Source organism: Pan troglodytes, chromosome 1, assembly GCF_028858775.2.
Source record: "Pan troglodytes isolate AG18354 chromosome 1, NHGRI_mPanTro3-v2.0_pri, whole genome shotgun sequence".
In the NCBI taxonomy this organism is placed as follows: domain Eukaryota; kingdom Metazoa; phylum Chordata; class Mammalia; order Primates; family Hominidae; genus Pan; species Pan troglodytes.
The window spans coordinates 178,605,310-178,629,938 of record NC_072398.2 but is presented as its reverse complement, the minus strand read 5'-3'; the positions used below and the strand labels follow the sequence as shown (position 1 = coordinate 178,629,938).

General features: G+C 45.1%; 1 protein-coding gene across 5 annotated transcripts in view; it reads right to left on the bottom strand.

Annotated features, from left to right (window-relative positions):
• The window catches only part of ORC1 (origin recognition complex subunit 1), a 35,581-nt gene that overhangs the window by 5,933 nt on the left and 5,019 nt on the right, over positions 1-24,629 (bottom strand). For 4 of the 5 annotated variants that reach the window (XM_009457815.4, XM_054667074.1, XM_054667075.2 and 1 more), the window contains 13 exons: positions 23,377-23,476; positions 22,626-22,753; positions 18,953-19,131; positions 17,316-17,634; positions 14,711-15,065; positions 10,480-10,584; positions 9,703-9,898; positions 7,114-7,211; positions 6,423-6,524; positions 5,812-5,983; positions 5,096-5,203; positions 4,686-4,835; positions 2,917-3,036 (listed from right to left, as the gene is read on the bottom strand). In XM_009457815.4, the coding sequence (XP_009456090.1) occupies positions 2,917-3,036; positions 4,686-4,835; positions 5,096-5,203; positions 5,812-5,983; positions 6,423-6,524; positions 7,114-7,211; positions 9,703-9,898; positions 10,480-10,584; positions 14,711-15,065; positions 17,316-17,634; positions 18,953-19,131; positions 22,626-22,753; positions 23,377-23,471 (2,127 nt within the window). In that variant the 5' untranslated portion in view covers positions 23,472-23,476. The remainder of the gene's footprint in view (positions 1-2,916; positions 3,037-4,685; positions 4,836-5,095; positions 5,204-5,811; positions 5,984-6,422; positions 6,525-7,113; positions 7,212-9,702; positions 9,899-10,479; positions 10,585-14,710; positions 15,066-17,315; positions 17,635-18,952; positions 19,132-22,625; positions 22,754-23,376; positions 23,477-24,629) is intronic. The other variant, XM_009457816.4, reaches the window with a different exon arrangement.

The following is a 24,629-nucleotide window of genomic DNA, read 5'->3' as shown; positions in this document are numbered from 1 at the left end:
ATATAATTTTGCAAGTTAGTGCCAGGCGTGGTGGCTCACGCCTGTAATCCCAGCACTTTGGGAGACCAAGGCAGGCAGATCACGAGGTCAGGAGATTGAGACCATCCTGGCTAACACAGTGAAACCCCGTATCTACTGAAAATACAAAAAATTAGCTGGGCATGTTGGCGGGCACCTGTAGTCCCAGCTACTCGGGAGGCTGAGGCAGGAGAATGGCATGAACCCAAGAGGTGGAGGTTGCAGTGAGCCGAGATTGTGCCACTGCACTCCAGCCTGGGCGACAGAGCGAGACTCCGTCTCAAAAAAAAAAAAAAAAAATAATAATAATAATAATAATTCTGCAAGTTAGAAAGACATGGAAGAGTAGCGGTTAGTGTAGTGGACTGGAGAAAGCCAAATCCTAAACCTATATTGAGGAATCTAAGAACAAATCTAAGTTACATTAAAAATCCTCAAAATGCTCAGGAGTTAGTGGTGCTGGAAAGAGGTAAAGGGGGGTTGTTTAGCTAAAGTAGGGCATTTTTTTTTTTTTTTTTTTTTTCTGAGACGTAGTCTCGCTCTGTCTCCCAGGCTGGAGTGCAGCGGTGCCGATCTCGGCTCACTGCAACCTCGGCCTCCCAGGTTCAAGCAATTCTCCTGCCTCAGCCTCCCTAGTAGCTGGGACTACAGGCTCGTGCCACCGCGCCCGGCTAATTTTTTGTATTTTTAGTAGAGACGGGGTTTCACCCTGTTAGCCAGGATGGTCTCGATCTCTTGACCTTGTGATCCACCTGCCTCAGCCTCCCAAAGTGCTGGGATTACAGGCGTGAGCCACCGCACCCAGCCAAAAGTAGGGAATATTTGGTTGTGGTTGAAAGTTAAAAAAAGTTGAGCACCTTAAGAAACTAAAGATGCCTTAGATCAGGAAACAACAAAGTGTGGCTCACCATCTGTTTTTATAAATAAAAGTTTTATTGGCTGTAATCCCAGCACTTTGGGAGGCTGAGGTGGGTGGATCAGGAGGTCAAGAGATTAATACCAGCCTGGCCAACATGGTTAAACCCTGTCTCTACTAAAAATACAAAAATTAGCTGGGTGTGGTGGTGTGCACCTATAGTCCCAGCTACTTGGGAGGCTGAGGCAGGAGAATGGCTTGAACAAGGGAGGTGGAGGTTGCGGTAAGCCAAAATTGCACCATCGCACTCCAGCCTGGCGACAGAGCGAGACTCCGTCTCAAAACAAAAAAAACAAAGGAAATTTATTCTCAAGCAAAGTTTAGCAAAAAGTCTCTGGTCCTAGGAATGCCAGGCATTATTGTAGAAGGTGTCCCTTACCAAAAATAGATGATTACTATATGCATGCCAAACTGGAAGACCTCTTCTGTACCTGGCACCAGCCCCTCATTCCCAGAACACTGCCCTCCAGACAGGACAGGGGAAGCATACTGAGAAATCTGACTATTCCCATGGGAAAGGAGGAAAGACAGTGATACTGGCCCACTCAGATCATCCCACAGCAAATCTCATAGTGAATAAGCCCCACTCACATGTTCAGAGCCAGCTGTTTAATCTTCACCCTTACACCTGAGAGGACAACCAAGACAACTGTGGAAAGTCTCTAACGATGCAAGATAGAGACCAAAATCAACTGACAGAAGCATCTTGGAGGAAAACGGGAAAGGACAATTTCAAATAAATAGGATGGCATTGGCCGAGCACAGTGGCTTGCTCCTGTAATCCCAGCACTTTGGGAGGCCAAGGTGGGTGGATCACCTGAGGTCAGGAGTTCAAGACCAGCCTGGCCAACATAGCAAAACCCCATCTCTACTAAAATACAAAAATTAGCCGGGCATGGTGGCACACGCCTGTAATCCCAGCTACTCGGGAGGCTGAGGCAGGAGAATCTCTTGAACCTAGAAGGCGGAGGTTGCAGTGAGCTGAGATCACGCCACTGCACTCCAGCCTGGGCGACCGAGTGAGACGCTGTTTCTAAAAAAAAAAGGGTGGCATAAAAAAAGGATCATTCGGAGAAAAGAAAAAGCCTCTTAGATAGTCTAGGTAGATAGCATAATAGCAAAAGTGAAAAACTCTACCCATAAAATGCCTAGATGATAACTTTGAGGATCTCTCTCCTGGAAAGCAAAGCCTGGAGACAGGCACACAATTGGCTCACCTCTTACCCCAGTCCCTAATATAGTAGCTAGTTCCAAGCAGGAGTCACAGTCATGTGCTGCTGCTACAGCCATTCAGGGTGAAGAGTGTGTCAGCAAGAGGAAACTAGAAATAAGTTTATAATTCTTTTACGTGCTGAAATACTTGTGGATGTACGGTTCTTCTTTCTTTCTTTCTGCTTGAGGCAGACATTTAACCCACTTTGTTCCTCAGCAGCCGGGGAGACTAGTCTGTGGTGAACTCTCAGGGAGCATTCTCCTATTAGACTTGGAGGGGAGGGGCATCTAATACCTCATATCTAGCCTGGAGAGTGTGCCTTGCTGGGCATGTAATAGACATGATATTGTTATATTTTCACAATGACCCTATGAGGGAAGTGCTCTCATTCTTCTTCAGAGAAGAAAACTGAGGCTCAGGAAATTTTTAAGTAACTTTCCTATAACTTTCTGCATGCCTACTAAGCGTTAAAGCCAGAATTCAAACCAGGTTTGTCTACCTGACTATATTGTCCCTTTCATCATGCAAAACTGCTTGCTCCCTGAATGAATTCATATTAGTTTGCATATAAACCCACAATATTTAGGGCCCTCTAATCATAAAATAACAAGGCTAAGGAATTTCTCATAATCTTGTCTCTCTTTTTTGATATTTTTACACGACTTTCTAAATTTCTCTCCAACCTCAGAGCACCAGCATAGGGCCTCATACCCAGCAGGTACTCAGCAAAGATGTGCTGACTGATTTATGGGTGCAGCTGGTGACTTACCTTCCTGGCTACCAGCTGGATGGCATCATCTTCAAAGGCCTTTAGATGCTTGAGCCGGGATCTTAGGATCTGCTGCAGCTGGCTATATGTATAGGGCTGGAAGCACATCCTGGTAAGACCCTGGGGAGCCAAAACAACAGAGGAATAAGTTCGTTGATTGCCCAGTGATTATCCAGGTGGAAAGTCACCCTTGGGCCCCCAAACCCAATTCCCAGGTCCCATATAACAAATTACACATTTCATACCTAGACTACCACTGCCTTTACTGACAATGACCAGTGGTGTCCTGTAGGGCAGTAGTTTTTGAACTATTTTTTCATTTCATTTAAGGACCTTTGATTCTTTTTTTTTCTTTGAGACGGAGTCTTGCTCTGTTGCTCAGGCTACAGTGCAGTGGCATGATCTCGGCTCACTGCAAGCTCCGCCTCCTGGGTTCACGCCATTCTCCTGCCTCAGCCTCCCAAGTAGCTGGGACTACCAGTGCCCACCACCACGCCCAGCTAATTTTTTTGTATTTTTAGTAGAGACAGGGTTTCACCGTGTTAGCCAGGATGGTCTCGATCTCCTGACCTCGGGATCCACCCGCCTCGGCCTCCCAAAGTGCTGGGATTACAGGCGTGAGCAACCACGCCCGGCCTAAACTGGGATTATAGGCATGAGCCACCACGCCCGGCCTAAGGACCTTTGATTCTATCAGAATCATTTGGAAGTAGATAAAAGCTGAGGTGCTTTAATTGAAGTGGGTGAGAGGATCTTCAGATCTATGCTATACATTGTCACTGCACTTGGCTTCACTTACCAGGCTCTTCATGATTTCTCATTGTGCTTCCTGCTGAACTGCAAGGCCTGTGAGGGCAGACATTGCATCTGCCTGGTTTATTGCACTATTCCAAGCACCTAACACTGCCTGGCAGGTTATAAGTGCTAAAACTTTTTTTTTTTTTTGAGACAGAGTTTCGCACTTGTTGCTCAGGCTGGAGTGCAGTGGCGTGATCTCGGCTCACCGCAACCTCCGCCTCCTGGGTTCAAGAGATTCTCCTGCCTCAGCCTCCCGAGTAGCTGGGATTACAGGCATGCGTCACCACACCTGGCTAATTTTTGTCTGTTTAGTAGAGATGGGGTTTCTCCATGTTGGTCAGGCTGGTCTCGAACTCCTGACCTCAGGTGATCCACCTGCCTTGGCCTCCCAAAGTGCTGGGATTACAGGCGTGAGCCACTGTGCCCAGCCTAAAACATTTTTTTTTTTAAATAATTAAACCTCCATGGTTTGGTGCAGTTTAAAAGTCCACGAGTAGCAGAACACCAAGATATGATGTTTGCAGAAAATCATGCAATGGTTACATATTCCAACATAGAAACTACAAGCATTGCAGAAATCACATTTCTTAACGTCCCAATTTATTTTAGTATTCATTTTTGCAGAACTTTTTTTTTTTTGGGATGGACTCTCGCTCCGTTGCCAGACTGGAGTGCAGTGGCACAATCTCAACTCAATGCAAACTCTGCCTCCGGAGTTCAAGCAATTCTCCTGCCTCAGCTTCCTAAGTAAAAATTAGCCTGGCTAATTTTTGTATTTTTAGTAGAGACGGGGTTTCACTGTGTTGGCCAGGCTGGTCTTGAACTCCTGACCTCAAGTGATCCGCCCGCCTTGGCCTCCCAAAGTGCTGGGTTTACAGGCGTGAGCCACCACACCTGGACCATTTTTGCAGAACTTCTTGGCCAAGCTTACAGATCTGCAACAACAGCATGGGAACTGCCCTAGAACCTACCAGTCGGCTGGACACCCGGTTCATCATGATTCGCTCTGGCAGGTCCATTGTGTTGGCAATTGTCAGGACCACAAGCCGGGCCTCCTTATGAGTGGGCCAGTCAAAGAGATTGTACATTATGTCTTGTTTGTGAGTCCACAGAAGGTCAAGCTGCCAGGGAAAAGGAGAGAGGTGCAGAGTTAATCACAGAGACTGAGCTGGGGCTTCAAAATGAAGACCTATAACCACTGCTTTAGCTGCATGTTTCCCAAGTCATAGCACCAAAGCAATCCATTGACACATGCCTCTCAGCACCAGAAAATGGGCTCATATGAATGGAGAAGGGAGCCAGGACTTTCCTCCCTCCCATCCAGCACTTGCTCCTGAAGTACAGCCCTGTTTCTTCTCCTGTCCGCCCATGGGCACCTCACCTCATCCACAAGCAGGACGGTGGTTTCCTGAGGAGACCCTCGGGTGCAGAATTGCTTTGCCAGCAGTTCTGCCGCATGGTTGGCTGTTGCTTTTTGGCCTGTTAGCTTCTGCATTAGGAGAAACACAGTTGTGAGGAACTGTAAGGGTCTTACTCCCTTGGGCTTAAAGTTAAATCTGCAAATGGAGGGAGGCATTTAACCTGAGGACTTCGGTATCCTATATTCTGCCTCCCAATCTAGTCTTAACTTTAACTTGGAAGGACAAGAGAAGGCACCAAAAGATAAAGAAAGTATATGAGTTTGAAATGCAAATGAGTCACAGGCTGGGCCAGAAGCCCCCTTAAAATCACTATTACAGAATTCTATAACTGGATGTTACCTGCTCCAAAATAACAGCCCATGGACAAAAGAGCAAGGCTTAACCTCTGGCCTGCCACGGACCCCTTTTCCATGTTGCCACACTGCTACCTGTGAGCTCACAGTTTTCACCATGTGGGTAAGTACTGGTTTCCTGGCTTGTAATCATTATCCAGCTCCTAGACTTTGAAGTCTGTTAGGGTAAGAATTCTGTCTTCCTTGCCCTTGCTACCTCTATAGAAAGGACAATGCCTGGTATATCATGAACATGCAATACATGCAAAATTAAGTAACTCTTTCCTTTTTCATGTGTCACGAAGAAACAGCATTTTCCAAAAAGCCTAAACAGCTCTGCTTACCTGCAAGATTTGCACATAGACTTGGTGGGGCTCCGTCAGCTTCATGCCATTGACCTCAATGTATTGAAAGGGAGGAACATCATTGGCTTGGGCTGCCTGCTGCAGGCAGCGTATCACTTCATGAACAGTGGCAGTCTTCCCTGTCCCAGGGACACCGGAGATGTACATGCACCTAGAGCAAGAGGGGAAAACCCGTGGGGTAGGTCTCAGCCAGCCACTACACGCTATAATCAGTTAGGAGTGTGGGAATGTATACTGAGGGAAGGACCGAGACCCTTGAAATGTGGAGGTGGGGGCAATAGGGACCATCCTTGGAAGCTGGTCAGAGTAGGACCTGCTTATATAGAATCATTCATTCCACAGTTTGCATAATGCTATATGCAAACTGCCTACTCAATGAAGGCCAGTTTCATTCTTTCTGAAAGGCAAAATTTCTGTTACTATAGGATTACTTTGGCAACCAATGTTTCAGAAGCTTTGGGCTTCAGCAACGATTTGGTCTAGTCTGCTGATACTGGAGAAAGCCTGTATGGCTGAACTGTAACACCCAAGGCATTCTACTAGCAGGGGCCTTATTCCCCAAACTACCCTGCCTGCCTCACATGACTCACCCTCCGGTATGGTCAAGGAGTTTGCTTTCCACAAAATTGTAGATGTCTTGGAATTCCTGTTCCCGACAGGGAAGAGACTCAGGTACAGCAGAAACATGCAGCCTACCATTGGTGGTAAATGGAAGAAAAGGAAGACTTTAGGAACATTCCCCAACCATCTACTCATTAATCAATGGAAAATGATTATGGTTTCTTGTCTATGTTTCTACCTGAAAACTCAATTTCAAATGCTAGAGAATCCCTTCATTCTCAAATCCCTCCATTTGGCCTCATAATCCTTGGCCTCCGTTTCTCCACCCAAATCACATGGGTGGACCTCATCCCACAGGAGATTCAGATTTTGCTTGATTTCTGACAGGATCCAGACTTATATGAAAGTCTCCATATGGTTCTAAAGGGCATCAAAACAAAGAGGCACTGTCCTGACTAATCATCTTCCATCCCTGCGGAAATTATGGCAGTAGACGGGAAGGCCAATCCTCCCAGGGCCTGTCCACACTGGCTAACCCAGATGCTGCCTGAGAGGTTTCTTTTTTCTAAACATACACTCACTTTACCTAGATAGGTAAAAGTATAGACACACAGTGTATCTACCTTTATTAGGTAGACCAGTGACTGCTAATTTTATGTGAATGAAAGCAGAGGCCCCATGGTTCCTGCCTCTCTGAAGGGGAATCAAGAGCAGCAGTACCTCAGTCGGGCTTCCTCTAGCACACTGGCCGGCTCCTGGGCAGCCAGGCTTCGACTACGGATCTGAGGAGTGGCACCACGTGGCATTCTAGGCTTGAGCTGTATTGAAAACAAAGAACATATTTCACAAGGAAAAAGCAAAACACCATCCAGGACACACCAGCAAATGTGATTTGTGCTGATCTGATAAAAGGAAGAGAGGTGGTGAATTCCTCTTAGTTCCTTCCTGGATAAAGGACCATGACTCTCCCTCTCTCACCTCACATTGCATAAACTTTGTTCATCGTCCAAACATGGTTTCTTTTTTCTAATGTATGTATAGTATCAGGATTTATAACAATGTCAGTCTGAGGAAAGAATTAAGTTTGGATGAAATACTATTTAAAAGTAAAATATTATCTTGAAATACAAGAAATGTTTAAGACACCCTAACTACTCTGCCCAAATACAGAAGAGAAGAGGAGGCATAAACTAGGTTTGATTCATTAGATCTTTCCCTGGGCTTATTTGAAGATATGGCCAAGCATCAGCCCAGGACTTCCACGGCCCACGGTGCGGGATTTGGAGAAACCTTGGCAGACTTTTCCACTCCAAACCCCCAGGTCACCGCTTAGTGTAGTCTAACAGCCCTCTATCTTCTTCCTTGCTCATGGCTTGCTAGAACAAGCCTGCTGCTGCTTCCCTCATCTTCATGGCGTTTCTACAAAGCATTCCCTTCTATGGGGCATTTCACTCCACCCACCCTCTGTTTTCAGCCTGGCTAGAGAGAGAACAATCTCTCCATTTCCTCCCGAGGCAGAAAGCACTTAAACTGTTTAAAAGGCTTTACAGGCTGGTGCGGTGACTCACGCCTGTAATCCCAAAACTTAGAAAGGCCAAGAAGGGAGGACTGCTTAAACTCAGGAGTTTGAGGACAGCCTGGGCAACACAGAGGTGAAAGCCCCCTCTAAATTAGCTAGGCATGATGGCACACTCCTGTAGTCCCAGCTACTTGGGAGGCTGAGGTGGAAGGATCGCTTGAGCCCAGGAGGTTGAGGCTACAGTGAGTTGAGATTGCACCACTGCACTCCAGCCTGGGCAAGAGACAGAGCAAGAGCGTGTCTAAAAAAAAAAAAAAAGGCCTTACATTTATTAATTTTGGAGAAAACAGAAAAGTGTTGACAAGGCCTTGCTGAGAAGGTATCAAGAAACCTGATGGGCTTCTGCCCTTTTTTATTATGCTGAAGGTACCCTACACCCTATATCCCTACTTTTGGGTGGGGGCCAGGAGACACAATCAAACCAGAGGCCTGTTAGGAACCAGGACACAGCAGGAGGTGAGTGGTGGGTGGGGTGAGCATTACCACCTGAGCTCTGCCTTCTGCTAGAGCAGCAGAGGCATTAGATTCTCATAGGAGTGCAAATCCTATTGTGAACTGTGTGTGCAAGGGATCTAGGTTGCACACTCCTTATGAGAATCCAATGCCTGGTGATCTAGGGTAGAACAATTTCATCCTGAAACCATCCCCCAAGCCCCTGCCATCCGTAGAAAATTTGTCTTCCACGAAGGGGGTCCCTGGTGCCAAAGGAGCTGGGGACTACTGATCTACTGGATTCCTTTCCCTAGAGACTTTTCTTTTTTCTTGAGATACAGTCTCACTCTGTCGCCCAGGCTAGAGTGCTATGGTGCGATCTCAGCTCACTGAAACCTCTGCCTCCCAGGTTCAAGTGATTCTCCCGCCTCAGCCTCCAGAGTAGCTGGGATTACAGGCACCTGCCACCATGCCTGGCTAATTTTTGTATTTTAAGCAGAGACAGGGTTTCACCATTGTTGGCCAGGCTGGTCTTGAATTCCTGACCTCAAGTGATCCACCCACCTCGGCCTCCAAAGTACTGGGATTACACGCATGAGCCACCATGCCCAGCCGAGATTTTTCTTTGATTTCAACCCAAGCCAAATCACATCTTCATATGGAAAAATGGACATCAGCTTTAGAAAGTCTTCTAATTAAGATTTCTCAATTGTGTTCCAAAGAATAAGATGCTCTGTCAATTTAACTCTAATTCAAACATTTCTCAAGCACATTCGAACATGAGAAGATCCTGATCTGAATACCTTTTCGGTGTTCTGCTAAAGCTCCACAGGAAGCAGAAAAGATGTCCATTGATCTTCTCCTTCCATCTTGCTGTGACATGATTTGTTACCAATATGTAAGTAGCACTCCCGGTTTCTCAGGTGTATCAAGTGGGACAACAAAACTAACACCACAGCTCGGTGGCCGTACATGCGATACCCACTCTGCCAGTGCTCCGTGGGAAATGCAAACAGGAGTGGGTCTTGTACTTACTTCCCTCAGGAAGTTCAGCTCTTGGCCATCTGATTCTGTACTGTAAAAGGGACTTACCTCAAAAATCATTCTCTACTAGATTCATTTTCAGTCCTAGTGTTCACTTAGGTCCCTTTCTCCATGAATATTCCACAAAGAATAGTATTGAATATAACAGATCTGTCCTCAGATTCCAGCTGTTACTAATCTGTGACTTCAGCATTTGTAACTTTTAAACTAAGAGAGGGATGCTTCAATGGGAAGTAAACCTAGAAGAACCTTACACTCTTCTTTGGCACCTTCGTGGGGGTATGTAAGGATGACTTCAAGGAAGATCGCAGGTTCCTGGACACAGTTCTGGGTGCTCTCCTTGGAAGGGGCGGTGTGGAAGCCTCTTCTTCGTCACTGCTAGAGTCTGAAATCTCTGATGCTGGCAGAATCTCTTTCTCTTCTTGGTCACTTTTACTATTACCTAGAAACCTGAATGGTAGGGACATATTTTTTGATACTAGTGTTCAAGTCTAAATAAGAAGAACTCTATAACATTAGTGTGGATTACAAGTATTGCAGGGTCCCTCCTGTGACCAGGCGACATGGGTGCTTGCTACCGAGACACTCTGTTAGGAGCATTATTTATATTATCTCATCAAACCCCTCAACAACTTTATGACATGTATATTATTATATTTTGTAGATGAGGAATTTCAGGCTTAGAAAGGTAATTTTGCCTTCCCAAGGTTACACAGATGGTAAATGACAAAGCCCAGGTTCAAATCCAGATCTGTCAGAATCCAAGTTCATGCTTTTAGGCACCCCATCCCACCAACAGTCTTGCTGGACATGATGATTAGGGATGGGAGTCACCTAAGCCCAGGAAGTATTTCTTGCCCCTTCAGACTAAGACAATTATTTGAAACTTAACATAATTCCAGTGGACATGCTAGGTAAAAGGTCAATTTCAATGGATTGGCAAATAAACAGTATAAGAGGCATTAGGAGATAAGATTATAGATATCAGAGATGGCAGCAATGTTTCTCTGCCTGCCAAGGAGTAGTCTTACCGAAGCTGCTGCCTAATCCGATTCATAGTCAAGACAGAACTCTTTCTGCGGATACGATGGGGAGTAGAGGTGGCTTCATTCTGGGCTTTTGCTTCTTTTGCATCCCTGCAAGAAATCACAGCGAGGTCACGGGAAGCAGTTTTGGATACCAGAGTGTACAAAAGGCACTAGAAGATAGTCAAGTGGCCTGATTGGCTCCCAGTCTTTTTATATATACTTTGAAAAGAGTAAAACTTTCTTTCTGCTAAAAAGTTGGCAAAAAATTATAACTAAAAAGTTATAATTGAAGCTTGACTCAAACCCAGAGTTCAAAGTCTGCCTTAAGCTTATTTAAATTAGACTCACCACCTCCCCAACTAGAGACCAAAATATGCTACTCCCAGGGAGAGGTGCTTGTCCTTTTTTGTTTCTGACGCATGCATGAATTTATTATCCACACAGGCTCAAGGTTAGCAGAAATGCAGCTATATATTCAATATAAAGCATTTACTGAGCAACCTATTATGGAACAGGTGCTGAAGTTTCTAGGTAGCAAATACTACAAATTGTAACTTCTGGCTTGTTGCATTTTTATTTGTACAGCAAAGTTTGTTCTAAATGTCTTATCTTTTTGTACAGTTTGTATTTGAGAATAGTCTCCAGTTAAAAAATGAGTCCTAGCCAGAGCAATCAGAAAAGAGAAAGAAATAAAGGGCATCCGAATTAAAAAAGAGCATGTCAAACTGTTAATGTGCACCAATGATATGATCATATACCTAGAAAACCCTGAAGACTCATCCAAAAAGGTCCTAGATCTGATACATTGCTGATAGAAATCACAGATGACACAAACAAATGGAAACACATCCCATGCTCATGGATGGGTAGAATCAATATTGTGTAAATGACCACAATGCAAAAGCAATCTACAGATTCAACATATTCAGTGCAATTCCCATCAAAATACTATCATCATTCTTCACAGAACTAGAAAAAACAATACTAAAATTCATATGGACCAAAAAAGAAAGCCCGCATAGACAAAGCAATACTAAGCAAAAAGAAAAATCTGGAGGCATCACATTACCTGACTTCAAACTATAACTTCAAGGATATAGTTACCAAAACAGCATAGTACTGGTATAAAAATAGGCACATAGACCAATGGAACAGAACAGAGAACCCAGAAATAAAGCCAAATACTTATAGCCGACTGATGTTCGACAAAGCAAACAAAAACACAAAGTGGGAAAAGGACACCCTGTTCAACAAATGGTGCTGGAATAATTGGCAAGCCACATGTAGAAGAATGAAACTGGGGCCGGCCATGGTGGCTCATGCCTGTAATCCCAGCACTTTGGGAGGCCGACGTGGGTGGACCACCTAAGGTCTGGAGTTTGAGATCAGCCTGGCCAACACGGTGAAACCCTGTCTCTACTAAAAATACAAAAATGGGAAGCCGAGGTGGGTGGATCACCTGAGGTCAGGAGTTTGAGATCAGCCTGGCCAACACAGTGAAACCCTGTCTCTACTAAAAATACAAAAAAATTAGCTGGGCATGGTGGCAGGTGCCTGTAATCTCAGCTACTCGGGAGGCTGAGGCAGGAGAATCGCTTGAACCCAGGAGGCGGAGGTTGCAGTAATCCGAGATCGTGCCATTGCACTCCAGCCTGGACAACAACAGCAAAACTCTGTCTCCAAAAAAAGAAAAAAAAGAAGAAGAAGAAAGAAACTGGATCCTCATCTCTCATCTTATACAAAAATCAACTCAAGATGGATCAGAGACTTAAATCTAAAACCTGAAACCATAAAAAATCTAGAAGATAACGGGCAGGCGCAGTGGCTCACGCCTGTAATCCCAGTACTTTGGGAGGCTGAGGCAGGTGGATCAGAAGGTCAGGAGTTCGAGACCAGCCTGGCCAATATGGTGAAACCCCGTCTCTACTAAAAATACAAAAATTAGCCAGGTGTAGTGGCTCGCGCTGGTAGTCCCAGCTACTCAGGAGGCTGAGGCAGAAGAATTGCTTGAACCCGGGAGGCAGAAGTTGCAGTGAGCTGAGATCATGCCACTGCACTACAGCCTGGGCGTCAGACAGAGTGAGACTCCATCTCAAAAAACAAAAAAAAAATCTAGATGATAACATTGGAAAAAGTCTTCTAGACATTGTTAGGCAAAGAATTCATGACTTAGAACCCCAAAAGCAAATGCAACAAAAACAACAATAAATAAATGGGACCTAATGATACTAAAAAGCTTCTGCACAGCAAAAGAAATAATCAGCAGACTATAAACAGACAACCCACAGAGTGGGAGAAAATATTTGCAAACTATGCATCCAACAGAGGACTAATATCCAGAATCTACAAGGAACTCAAACAAATCAGCAAGAAAAAAACAAATAATCCCATCAAAAAGTGGGCAAAGAGCCGGGTGCGGTGGCTCGCGCCTATAATCCCAGCACTCTGGGAGGCTGAGATGGGTGGATCACTTGAGATCAGGAGTTCGAGACTAGCCTAGCCAACATGGTGAAATCCCACCTCTACTAAAATACAAAAATTAGTCGGGCGTGGTGGTGAGTGCCTATAGTCCCAGCTACTCAGGAGGTTGAGGCAGGAGAATTGCTTGAACCCAGGAGGCAAAGGCTGTAGTGAGCCAAGATCGCACCACTGCACTCTAGCCTGGGCGACAGAGCAAGACTCCCGCTCAAAAAAAAACAAAAGGTAAAAAAAAAAGTAGGCAAAGGACATGAATAGACAATTCACAAAAGAAGATACAGAAACAGCCAGCAAACATATGAAAAAATATTCAACGGCACTAATTATCAGGGAAATGCAAATTAAAACCACAATGAAATACCACCTTATTCCTGTTAGAATGGCCATAACTTAAAAAAATCAAAAAATAATAGATGTTGGTGTGGATGTGGTGAAAAGGGAACACTTCTTTTTTTTTTTTTTTTGAGACGGAGTCTCGCTGTCGCCCAGGCTGGAGTGCAGTGGCGCGACCTCCGCTCACTGCAAACTCCGCCTCCCAGGTTCACGGCATTCTCCTGCCTCAGCCTCCCAAGTAGCTGGGACCACAGGCGCCCACCACCAAGCCCGGCTAATTTTTTATGTTTTAGTAGAGATGGGGTTTCACTGTGTTAGCCAGGATGGTCTTGATCTCCTGACCTTGTGATCCGCCCGCCTCAGCCTCCCAAAGTGCTAGGATTACAGGCGTGAGCCACCGCGCCCAGCCAGAAAAGGGAACACTTCTACACTGCTGGTGGGAATGTAAACTTGTACAACCACTATAGAAAACAGTGTGGAGACTCCTTAAATAACTAAAAGTAGATCCACCATTTGATTCAGCAATCCCACTCCTGGGTATCTACCCAAAGGAAAAGAAGTCATTATATTAAAAAAAAGACACATGCACACGCATGTTTATAGCAGCACAATTTGCAATTGCAAAAATATGGAACCAGCCTAAATACCCATCAACCAACGAGTGGATAAAGAAAATGTGGTATATATTTACCATGGAATACTACTCAGCCATAAAACAATGAAATAATGGCACTTCCAGCAACTTGGATGGAGATGAGACCATTATTCTAAGTGAAGTGACTTGGAAATGGAAAACCAAATATCATATGTTCTCACTTATAAGTGGGAGCTAAGCTATGAGGATGCAAAGGCATAAGAATGATATAAGGGACTTTGGGGACTCAGGGGGAAGGGTGGAAGGTGGGTGAGGGATAAAAGACTACATATAGGGTACAATGTACACTGGTCAGGTGACAGGTGCACCAAAACCTCAGAAATCACCACTTAAGAACTTATCCATGTAACCAAAGACCACCTATTCCCCAAAAACTATTGAAATAAAATGAAACAACAACAATGAAAAACTGCTTTAAAAAATGACTGTTAAAGTGTGGCAAAAAGCCACAGGAAATAATGAAATCCCAAACTGGATAGCAATGCAGGTTTGGGAAGTTATCTTCTATAGCAATGATCCCCAAATAACAGCTCGGTATACTGGAACCATCTGAAGAGCATTTCCAAATACAGATTCCTAGGGCCAGTGCTTGGAGTCTGACTCACTAGGTGTGGGAAGAGGCCTAGAAATCTGTATTTTAAGAAAGCTCCCCAATACTTCTGTGACATAGGTTTTTCAACTACTGTTCGAACTTTTTTGACTATGACTCACACACTTCACATGATGTGAAGGATTTCAATTTGCTCTGTGGGTAATGTCCCTGGTCACCTCTTTTTGATGTTTTCTGGTTTCAGAATCACGGACGGCACCACTGAAGATCTCTGTCCCCCACTGATAGGGGTAAGTGTTCTCTCCTCTCTAATGTCTGTGGTTTTCGAAGCTGGAATTCGGGTTCTCAGGATTATGCGATGTTCAGATGAAGCCTTCTTGTCATCCTCAGTATAAGAGAGTCCAGTCTCTCTGGTTTTCTCTGGGGCTTTCAGAGCTAGAGACAAGGTTTGAAGTTTATCAGGCTGAGATCTCTTAGAAGGTGAGGTGATCTCCGAGAAGGCCACTTTCCGTTTTATTCTTCCTGGAGAATCCAAGGAGGCACATGAAGTCTGCTGGGACATCTGAGGGTTACCTAAGTCCAAGAGAAATCATCACAATGTGTAAATTTTTTACCTAACAATATACAAACCCACAATCTCATCACAGCCAAATTCAGCCACTGAGTTATATGTAAAACAGGAATTATCTACATTTTTAATCATTCCAGGCTTTCTTTCTCCAGCCCAGGTAGCTCTAATAATTTTTCATCTCTCACCTAAATTTTAGGAGTGATTTTCCTAGTTAGAACCATAAGTCAACTTTTAAGTCAGCTTTTGCAGATAAATGGAGTGTTCTCTCATCTCTAACAGGTTTCCCTGAAATAACCTATCAGAATAGTGGGTCTCAATCAGGGGTGACATCGCACGCCTTCAACCCTAACTCAATGACATCTGAAGAGATTTATACTAGAGATGCTATCAAGTAACAATGAGGCCGAGATTTTTCTTAACCCAGATTATATCTGCCAATGGAGAGAAGTGGGGTTCCTGGGGACAATCCACTGGGTTCTGTGAATACACAAAACTGTCTGGAATTGCTCCCTTGTCACGAGGACCACAGCACCAAGAACCCCAGCTGCTCATTTGCAGCTACCAACTGAGCAGTTAAAAAGGCAGGCGTGTGCCAGGGGCTGAGGTTAAGCAAAAGCTGAATGAGGCTCAATCCTGGTTCCAACACAAAAAACACTCTAGTCTAACAGATGATACACATGACTGCCTATTATATTATATAAAGTGAAATAAGTGTCCAGAAGCACCTGAGTGCTCATAAAGATGGCTTTTGAGATATACCTTGAAAGAAAGGTAAAATTTCAACAGAGTTGAAAAGAGGAAGAAGAGGGGACATATGAGGAACTAAAGAAAAAAAAAAGAAAAACTCCCTTGTTTCTTTCTTTCTTTTTTTCTGAGACAGAGTCTCGCTCTGTTGCTCAGACTGGAGTGCAATAGCGTGATCTCAGCTCACTGCCACCTGTGCCTCCCAGGTTCATGTGCTTCTCCTGCCTCAGCCTCCCGAATAGCTGGGATTACAGGCATGCACTGCCACACCTGGCTAATTTTTTGCATTTGTAGTAGAGACGGGGTTTCACCATGTTGGCCAGGTTGGTCTCAAATGCCTGACCTCAGTTGATCCACCCGCCTCGGCCTCCAAAAGTGTTGGGACTACAGGTGTGAGCCACCACGCCCAGTCAGCCCCTTTATTTCTGAAGATGATATTACAGATTAGTTGATATTTATGCTGCATTTTCTAAATGTTTTATACATTTATATTCAGCTCCTAAAACACATACTGTACTATAGAGCTATCAAGAATACAAGTAACTTATACTTGAACTTGACACCTACACAAAACATTCAAAAAAGGATGAATGACTACAATAAGATGAGGATGAGCTCTCAGAAAGGCTGTGGGGTGAGTTTCAGATACATTGTAAGGGGAAAAAGCAAGTTGGAAAAGAATATATCCAGTATACTACCCTTTTGGTAAGAAAACGAAAAATAAAAATATATGTGTGTCTGCATATAGGTATACATATATGTATATGTATCTGCTGATTTTTCCAAAACGAAACATAGGAAAGATAAACCAGAAAGTAAAACAATTAATTAACATATAGAAGGTGGAGTAAGCAGGGTTGGAGGGCAAGGAAAGGAGTAGTGCTTTTCTGGGTACATTTAAGTAGTTTTGACTCGAATGATATTAATGTTTCACATATTTAAAAAATTAAATAAAAAAAGGGAGAAGTCCTAAAATTAAACACAAACTTTGATAGTTGGGCATGGTGGCTCATGCCTGTAATCCCAGCACTTTGGGAGGCCAAGGCGGGTGGATCACTTGAGCCCAGGACTTTGAGACCAGCCTGGGCAATATGGCAAGACCCTCTTGCTACAAAAAATTAAAATAAAATTAGCCAGGCATAGTGGTACACACTTGTAGTCCCAGCTACTTGGGAGACTGAGGAAGGAGGATCATTTGAGCCCAAGAGGTCAAGCCTACAATAAGTCGTGATTGTGCCATTGCATTCCAACCTGGGTGACGCAGCAAGACTCTGTCTCAAAAAACAAAAACAAAAAAACCCAGAAAATGGAGCCAAGTGCAGTGATGTACCCTTGCAGTCCCAGCTACTGGGGAGGCTGAGGCAGGAGGATTGCTTGAGCATGATCACTTGAGTTCCAGGCTATAGCGCACTGTGATCACTAACTCAATACTTTCCCATAAATTATCATTTTTATCACATAACCCTTTAGCCCCAGTATTGACCACTGTGATCCATTCCACAACTTACTGCCAAGCTCCAGCCTCTTTCTGGCTCTTGGGGTAAGAGGATGGGTAGGAGTTTGGCGAGATTTGGAGGCGGAGTGCCTTGATTCAATCCTTTTGGCCACATGTTCTGCTGGGGTCCAAGAAGGGCTCTCTGCACTCTTACTCTTGGCTCTCACGGGTTTCTGGCACTTGGCTGCACTCTCTTGTGGTTTATTCAACTCCGCAAATAGTTCTGAGGAAAGTGGCCTGAATTTCTTCTCATTCCAGGATAGTTTCACAAAGAGTGTCTTCTCATTTTTCAGATTCGTCGGTACCACATCCTTTGGGGCTAAAGGTATCACCTGAATTTAGGAAGTATAGATAAGTAGGAAGAGATGAGCCCCAAGAGAGCCAAGGAGTATTCCATCAGAGCTACAATTAAAAACATTGAAGTCCATATCTGTACCTAAAATGTTACCTTTCCAATCTAAAGATGCATAGACATGGCATAGCATATTGCTAGAAAAACACATAATAATGAATATTTACTGAGTATTTACTCATTTTATCATTAATCACTTTAAAGACATCAATGAAATAAATTATTCCTTTCATTTCATTTTAAAAATGTTTATTGTTCATCTCTCAATTCCTATTATTATCATCACCCTAGTTCAAATATGCATCCTCTCACTCCTGGGTTATTTTCACAGATTCCTCCTAGCTGATATTCTTATACCCTACCATTGCTTTCTTTTCCAGTCCATTCTGTTCGCCTATGCCAAGTTTCCCCACAAACTTATCTAAACATGCTCGCCTGCTCAACAGCCAATAATGGCTCCCACTGTAGCAAGACCAAATTACTTAATTTTTCAATGCCTTCTAAGATCTGGCCTCATTTTACCTACAGAGTGCGCAATACTCCTTGAAGAGGTCTTGTCACAGTCCTGCTATTCCCACCACTGTGCTCCTGCCCAGATGCTCCAAGCCCTGTGCCTCTCCGCGTATACTCATCCTGCTGCCTCAACTTTTGCATCTGCCTCACACTCCTTTAGCTTTCTCTCCTTCACTCATTTAACTCAAAGATAAATTAAGATAATCATGCCAGACGAGAGTCTCTACCCTAACGCTCAATGAACCACATAATCAGCATACAACCACACCTCACATCACAACCTAATCCCATGTTGGGGAGCCTGAAGTCACTTCAGGAAAAACTCATAACCAGTGACTTACCTCAGCCTGCAAACCAGCCGCTCATTAGCACATGATTTATTAAGAAATCCTGTCATACAAATTTGTCTGTAGCAACTAGCACTCTTTGTACTGATTTACTCAAGGTGCAGTCCTCGTTTAAGCCAGCATATTCAGCCTCACAATGCTTTATGCATGCCACAGTCATAGCTAAATATAACATCCCCCTGAGATACATCTGCTAATTCCTGCTCATCCCTCAGGTCACAACCCAAATGTCACTTCTTGTAGGAGGCTCCTAACACATGATACGTGCTCTCAATAAATATCTGTTGAGATGAAACAGACAGGCAAGCACAGAAGATGACAGGAAATAATGCATTCCCTATGGGGTATTAGAGCCGGTAATATTTCTGGGGTCATGAAGTTCAGGAGGCAGACAGAAATAAGCTTCAAGGTAGAACCAAGGATGGTGGCATCACCTACCCGAACAAGGCCAATGATGGTCTCCGCATTAATGTTGCTGTCACAGGCCGGGTAATCATACCAGAATATTTCCTGTGCACCAGGCTTCCGGCCCAACAAATGCTGTTTACAGGCAGGGACTTCACAGAATCGGACAAACCACTGTACTCGAGCACGTTTCTTAGGAGGAGGATCAGAATCTAGAAAGAATTTGGTGGAAAGGGAAAGGTTAAGACAACTCAAGGACACTTTACTGAGCAATTCCTATGTGCCAGACACTGTGCTTAGCCCTTGACATGTGTGGTTTTGTTTTTTGTTTTTTGAGACAGAGTCTCTGTCACCCAGGCTGGAGTGCAGTGGCCCCATCTTGGCTCACTGCAAACTCTGCCCCTGGGTTAAAGTGATTCTGCTGCCTCAGCCTCCTGAGTAGCGGAGATTACAGGCACCTGCCATCCTACCTGGCTAATTTTTGTATTTTCAGTAGAAACGAGGTCTCACCACGTTGGCCAGGCTGGTCTCAAACTCGTGACCTCATGTGATCTGCCTACCTTGGCCTCCCAAAGTGCTGGAATTACAGGCATGAGCCACCACCTCCCGCCAAAATTTTCTTTTTTTTTTTTTGTGACGGAGTCTTGCTCTGTCCCCCAGGCTGGAGTGCAGTGGCGTGATCTCGGCTCACTGCAACCTCTGCCTCCCTGGTTCAGGAGATTCTCCTGGCTCAACCTCCCGAGTAGCTGGGACCACAGGCCTGTGCCACCACGCCTGGCTAATTTTTATATTTTTAGTAGAGATGGGGTTTCACCATGTTGGCCAGGCTGGTCTCAAACTCTTGACCTCAAGTGATCCGCCCGCCTTGGCCTCTCAAAGTGCTGGGATTACAGGCATGAGCCACCATGCCTGGCCCAACATGTGTTATCTTTTATTTATTTTTTTTTTTTTGAGACGGAGTCTCACTCTGTCACCTGGACTGGAGTGCAGTGGTTTGATCTTGGCTCACTGCAAGCTCTGCCTCCCAGGTTCACACCATTCTCCTGCCTCAGCCTCCCAAGTAGCTGGGATTACAGGCGCCCGCCATCACGCCCAGCTAATTATTTTTTTGTATTTTTAGTAGAGACGGGGCTTCACCATGTTAGCCAGGACGGTCTCAATCTCCTGACCTCGTGATCTGCCTGCCTCGGCCTACCAAAGTGCTGGGATTACAGGCATGAGCCACCACACCTGGCCGATCCTTAATCCTTCTAATAACCCTACAAGGTAGGTACTACAGCTATCCCCCTTTTCAGGCAAAGAAATCAAGTGACGGGGACCTTAAAGAGTTTGTCAAAGGTCACATGACCAACTGCAGCAATCTACTTCCAGCCCACACACCCGCTCTTCTGGGATTGCTCCATTTCCTAATGGTGCTATCAGCCGGCAAAGGAATGACAAAAAGGCCTCTGAGAGGAGCTACTCTAAACACAGGCAATGAACAAAGAAAAATCAGTGACTATAAAGACAGCATCAAACAGCAGCAAAACAAAAATCCTAGCAAGAATTATAGCATCAGGCTGGGTGCAGTGGCTCACGTCTGTAATCACAGTACTCTGGGAGGCCAAGGCAGGCGGATCACTTGAGGTCAGGAGTTGGAGACCAGCCTGCCCAACATGGTGAGACCTCACCTCTGCTAAAAATACAAAAAATTGTCCAGGCGTGGTGGCTCACGCCTGTAATCCCAGCACTTTGGGAGGCTGAGGCGGGCGGATCATGAGGTCAGGAGCTCAAGACCATCCTGGCTAACACGGTGAAACCCCGTCTCTACTAAAAATACAAAAAATTAGCTGGGCATGGTGGCGGGTGCCTGTAGTCTCAGCTACTCAGGAGGCTGAGGCAAGAGAATGGCTTGAACCCGGGAGGCAGAGCTTGCAGTGAGCCGAGATGGCACCACTGCACTCCAGACTGGGCAACACAGCGAGATTCCGTCTCAAAAAAAAAAAAAGAAAGAAAGAAAAAGAAAATTAGCTGGGCATGGTGGCAGGTGCCTGTCATCCCAGCTACTTGGGAGGCTGAGGCAGGAGAATTGCTTGAACCCAGGAGGTTGAGGCTGCATGAGCTGAGATTGTGCCACTGCACTCCAGTCTGGGTGACACGGCAAGATTCTGTCACACACAGACACACACACACACACACAAAATAATTACAGCATCAACCACTGAGATGACTTCTGGCAAATGCTTGCAATCTTCAGCTTTATTATTACAGCATACGATTAGTATCACTCCATACCAGCAATAGCTCCAACCGAAAGAACACTCACTAGTGCCTCCTCATCATCATCATCTCTTCCCTGCTTAGCTTTCTTCAGAGAAAGACTAAAGCCATCCAATGGAGCACCAAGAGAGGATTCTAGAATCTATACACCAAAGCCCATGATTCTGATGTGCTGCCTCTACTGGACATTAGTTTGATGAGGTTTTTCTCCATACTTCTAAGTATGTCAAAGAGAAAGTATGTCCAAAATCCTCCTTATCTATGTGCAGTACTCTCCCCTTATCTGCTGAGGGTACGCGCCAAGACCAGTAGATGCTTGAACCTGCAGATGCTGCCACTAACCCTGTATATGCTATGATTTTTCCTACACATACATACTGTACAGCACGGATACACTGGACAAAGGGATGACTCACATTTCAGGTGGGACAGCGTGAGATTTCACCACATTACTCACAATGGCACACAATTTAAAGCTTATGACTTGTTTTTTTCTGTGATTTTCCATTTAATATTTTTGGACTATGGTTGTTGTCAGGTAACTGAAATCGCAGAAGTTGAAACCACGGATAAGGGGGACTATAGTAATATAAAACTTCTTTATCCACTCAGTCTATCAGTTCCTTCTCTTGGGCATACAGACTACCACAGGATTACCTAATGACCATGCCCTTCTTCTGTCTCTTGAACGAGGCAGTTTTAGATAGTTTCCAATTGCTATCTTCCTAATCCTCCTTGTGGAGCTGTGCCCCGCTCCCACGTTTCTGTGCTCTCCTCTTGTTTTGCAGAGGGTTAGAAGGTCAGCAAATCAGCTAAAGCTTTCAATGTGGGCTTGTAGGCTCTGGTTGATGCCACCTTCCCTTTTGTTCCTCCAGCCTAGGGGCAGCAGTGGCTTCCTGCACTTACTCATCTCTGGTAAATGTCACCTTTTCTTCTAGCCTTTCCAACACTAACACACAAGTTCCTCTGGGTAAAATATCTTAAGTGTTTTTGTTTTCCCTGACTGAAACCCCAATTGCTACACCTTCCAAATCCAACTTACCTCTTCACTTGTAATGAAGTAGCACTTGCAAAATATATTACTAACCTTCATGCCAAAACTAAAGGACACATCTCTATGATAGTACAAATTACCTGTTTTTTCCTTCTCCCTTTCCCCCAAATTCATCCATTCTCTCCATCCCCCCCAATTCTGCCTTAATAGCCTTGCTTACTCCCCAAAATAATGAAAAAGTTAAATTATTGAGCCTTCCAGTTCCATTTTACTCAATACTGCTTTGGTGAGTAAAGAAATTTTCTAGATGGAAGAAGACACAGCTAGTTTTTACGTGATCCCACCTCAGTCTAATGTGCCCTGCACACTGCTGTGAACAAAAGAATCCACAATCTCCCCACCTCCCAATCATTCATGACAAGGAACGGTTTATTATTCCAGTCCCAAACTCACCATCTTCGAACAACTCAAGCAATTTAGCAACATACGGGTTTTCATCATCATCCCCTTCAATCAACACAAACTGTCCAATCTGGATGTGAATCTCGGTGGAACAACCTTCTGTTTTCACACACATTTCTCTAGGAAGTAACAGAGAAGCACATTATGAAATAACCTAAAGTGGGTCAAGCTCTTCAGATCCCCTGGGCACAAAGGAGAGGGCTCTCCAATCCTGATTTCTTTCTGCTGACCAACTCTCCTACTGGGAAACCAATTCGCCCAGTTATATTTAAGAATAGGCAAAATGGGTTGAATGAATTGTTTTAGCTGAGTAATGAATCCAAAGGTCTTATTAGGAACCCTAATTCCTCTCAGTTATTGACAAAGAACAACAAATGTTTCCCAAGGCTGTCAAGCTGCCCAATAACAATGTCAAATTGTCAGAAATCTCCAGGGCTGGGAAAGACATAGTAAAAACATCTATCATCTCATTTTCATCAAAAGTTATATAGAACTCACCTTAAATAGACATGACATTATCCTACATACAAAATTTTATCAGCCTGCCATAATTTTGCTCCATCACTAACTGCTATATTTATCCCACCATCTTCTTGCATCAAACAAAACCCTCCTTACAATCAGTTCTAATCTCCTGTTCATTCATCGTCAATCCGTAGTAATTAGAACAGGCTAGATACAAGTTGACTGTTTAGCTTGAGAAGCTGTATTTCCAGGACAACCAAAGGACCCCATCACTCACCTATAGGTTTGGTAGTGCAGTTTTCGATCCAACAAGGGCCTGCCAACCCATGAATAAGTTTTTCTGGTCTTCAGCCTTGTGGGGTAGTGTGCCATGGCTTCTGTGGAAGAGTCCAAACTCTGAGTTACCATGATAAATATTTGGTATTTATCTGATGGATTCTAAGACATAGTCAGTCCCTCCCTTCAAATGAGGTCAGACTTATTTTCTGCCCCTGCTACACTCCCATACATTTTAGACTAAGAAAACTTTTTTTTTTTAATTTTTTTTTTTTTTTTTTTATTGATCATTCTTGGGTGTTTCTCGCAGAGGGGGAACTGGCAGGGTCACAGGACAATAGTGGAGGGAAGGTCAGCAGATAAACAAGTGAACAAAGGTCTCTGGTTTTCCTAGGCAGAGGACCCTGCGGCCCTCCGCAGTGTTTGTGTCCCTGGGTACTTGAGATTAGGGAGTGGCGATGACTCTTAACGAGCATGCTGCCTTCAAGCATCTGTTTAACAAAGCACATCTTGCACCACCCTTAATCCATTCAACCCTGAGTGGACACAGCACATGTTTCAGAGAGCACAGGGTTGGGGACAAGGCCACAGATCAACATGATCCCAAGGCAGAAGAATTTTTCTTAGTACAGAACAAAATGAAAAGTCTCCCATGTCTACCCCTTTTCACACAGACACAGCAACCATCCGATTTCTCGATCTTTTCGCCACCTTTCCCCCTTCTTTCTATTCCACAAAACCGCCACTGTCATCATGGCCCGTTCTCAATGAGCTGTTGGGCACACCTCCCAGACGGGGTGGTGGCCGGGCAGGGGCGCCCCTCACCTCCCGGACGAGGTGGCTGGCCGGGCGGGGGGCTGACCCCCCCACCTCCCTCCCGGACGGGGTGGCTGGCCGGGTGGGGGGCTGACCCCCCAACCTCCCTCCCGGACGGGGCGGCTGGCCGGGCGGGGGGCTGAGTCCCCCACCTCCCTCCCAGACGGGGCGGCTGGCCGGGCGGGGGGGCTGACCCCCCCCACCTCCCTCCCGGACGGGGCGGCTGGCCGGGCAGAGGGGCTCCTCACTTCCCAGTAGGGGCGGCCGGGCAGAGGCGCCCCTCACCTCCCGGATGGGGTGGCTGGCCGGGTGGGGGGCTGAGCCCCCCACCTCCCTCCCGGACGGGGCGGCTGGCCGGGCGGGGGGCTGACCCCCCCACCTCCCTCCCGGACAGGGCGGCTGGCCGGGCAGAGGGGCTCCTCACTTCCCAGTAGGGGC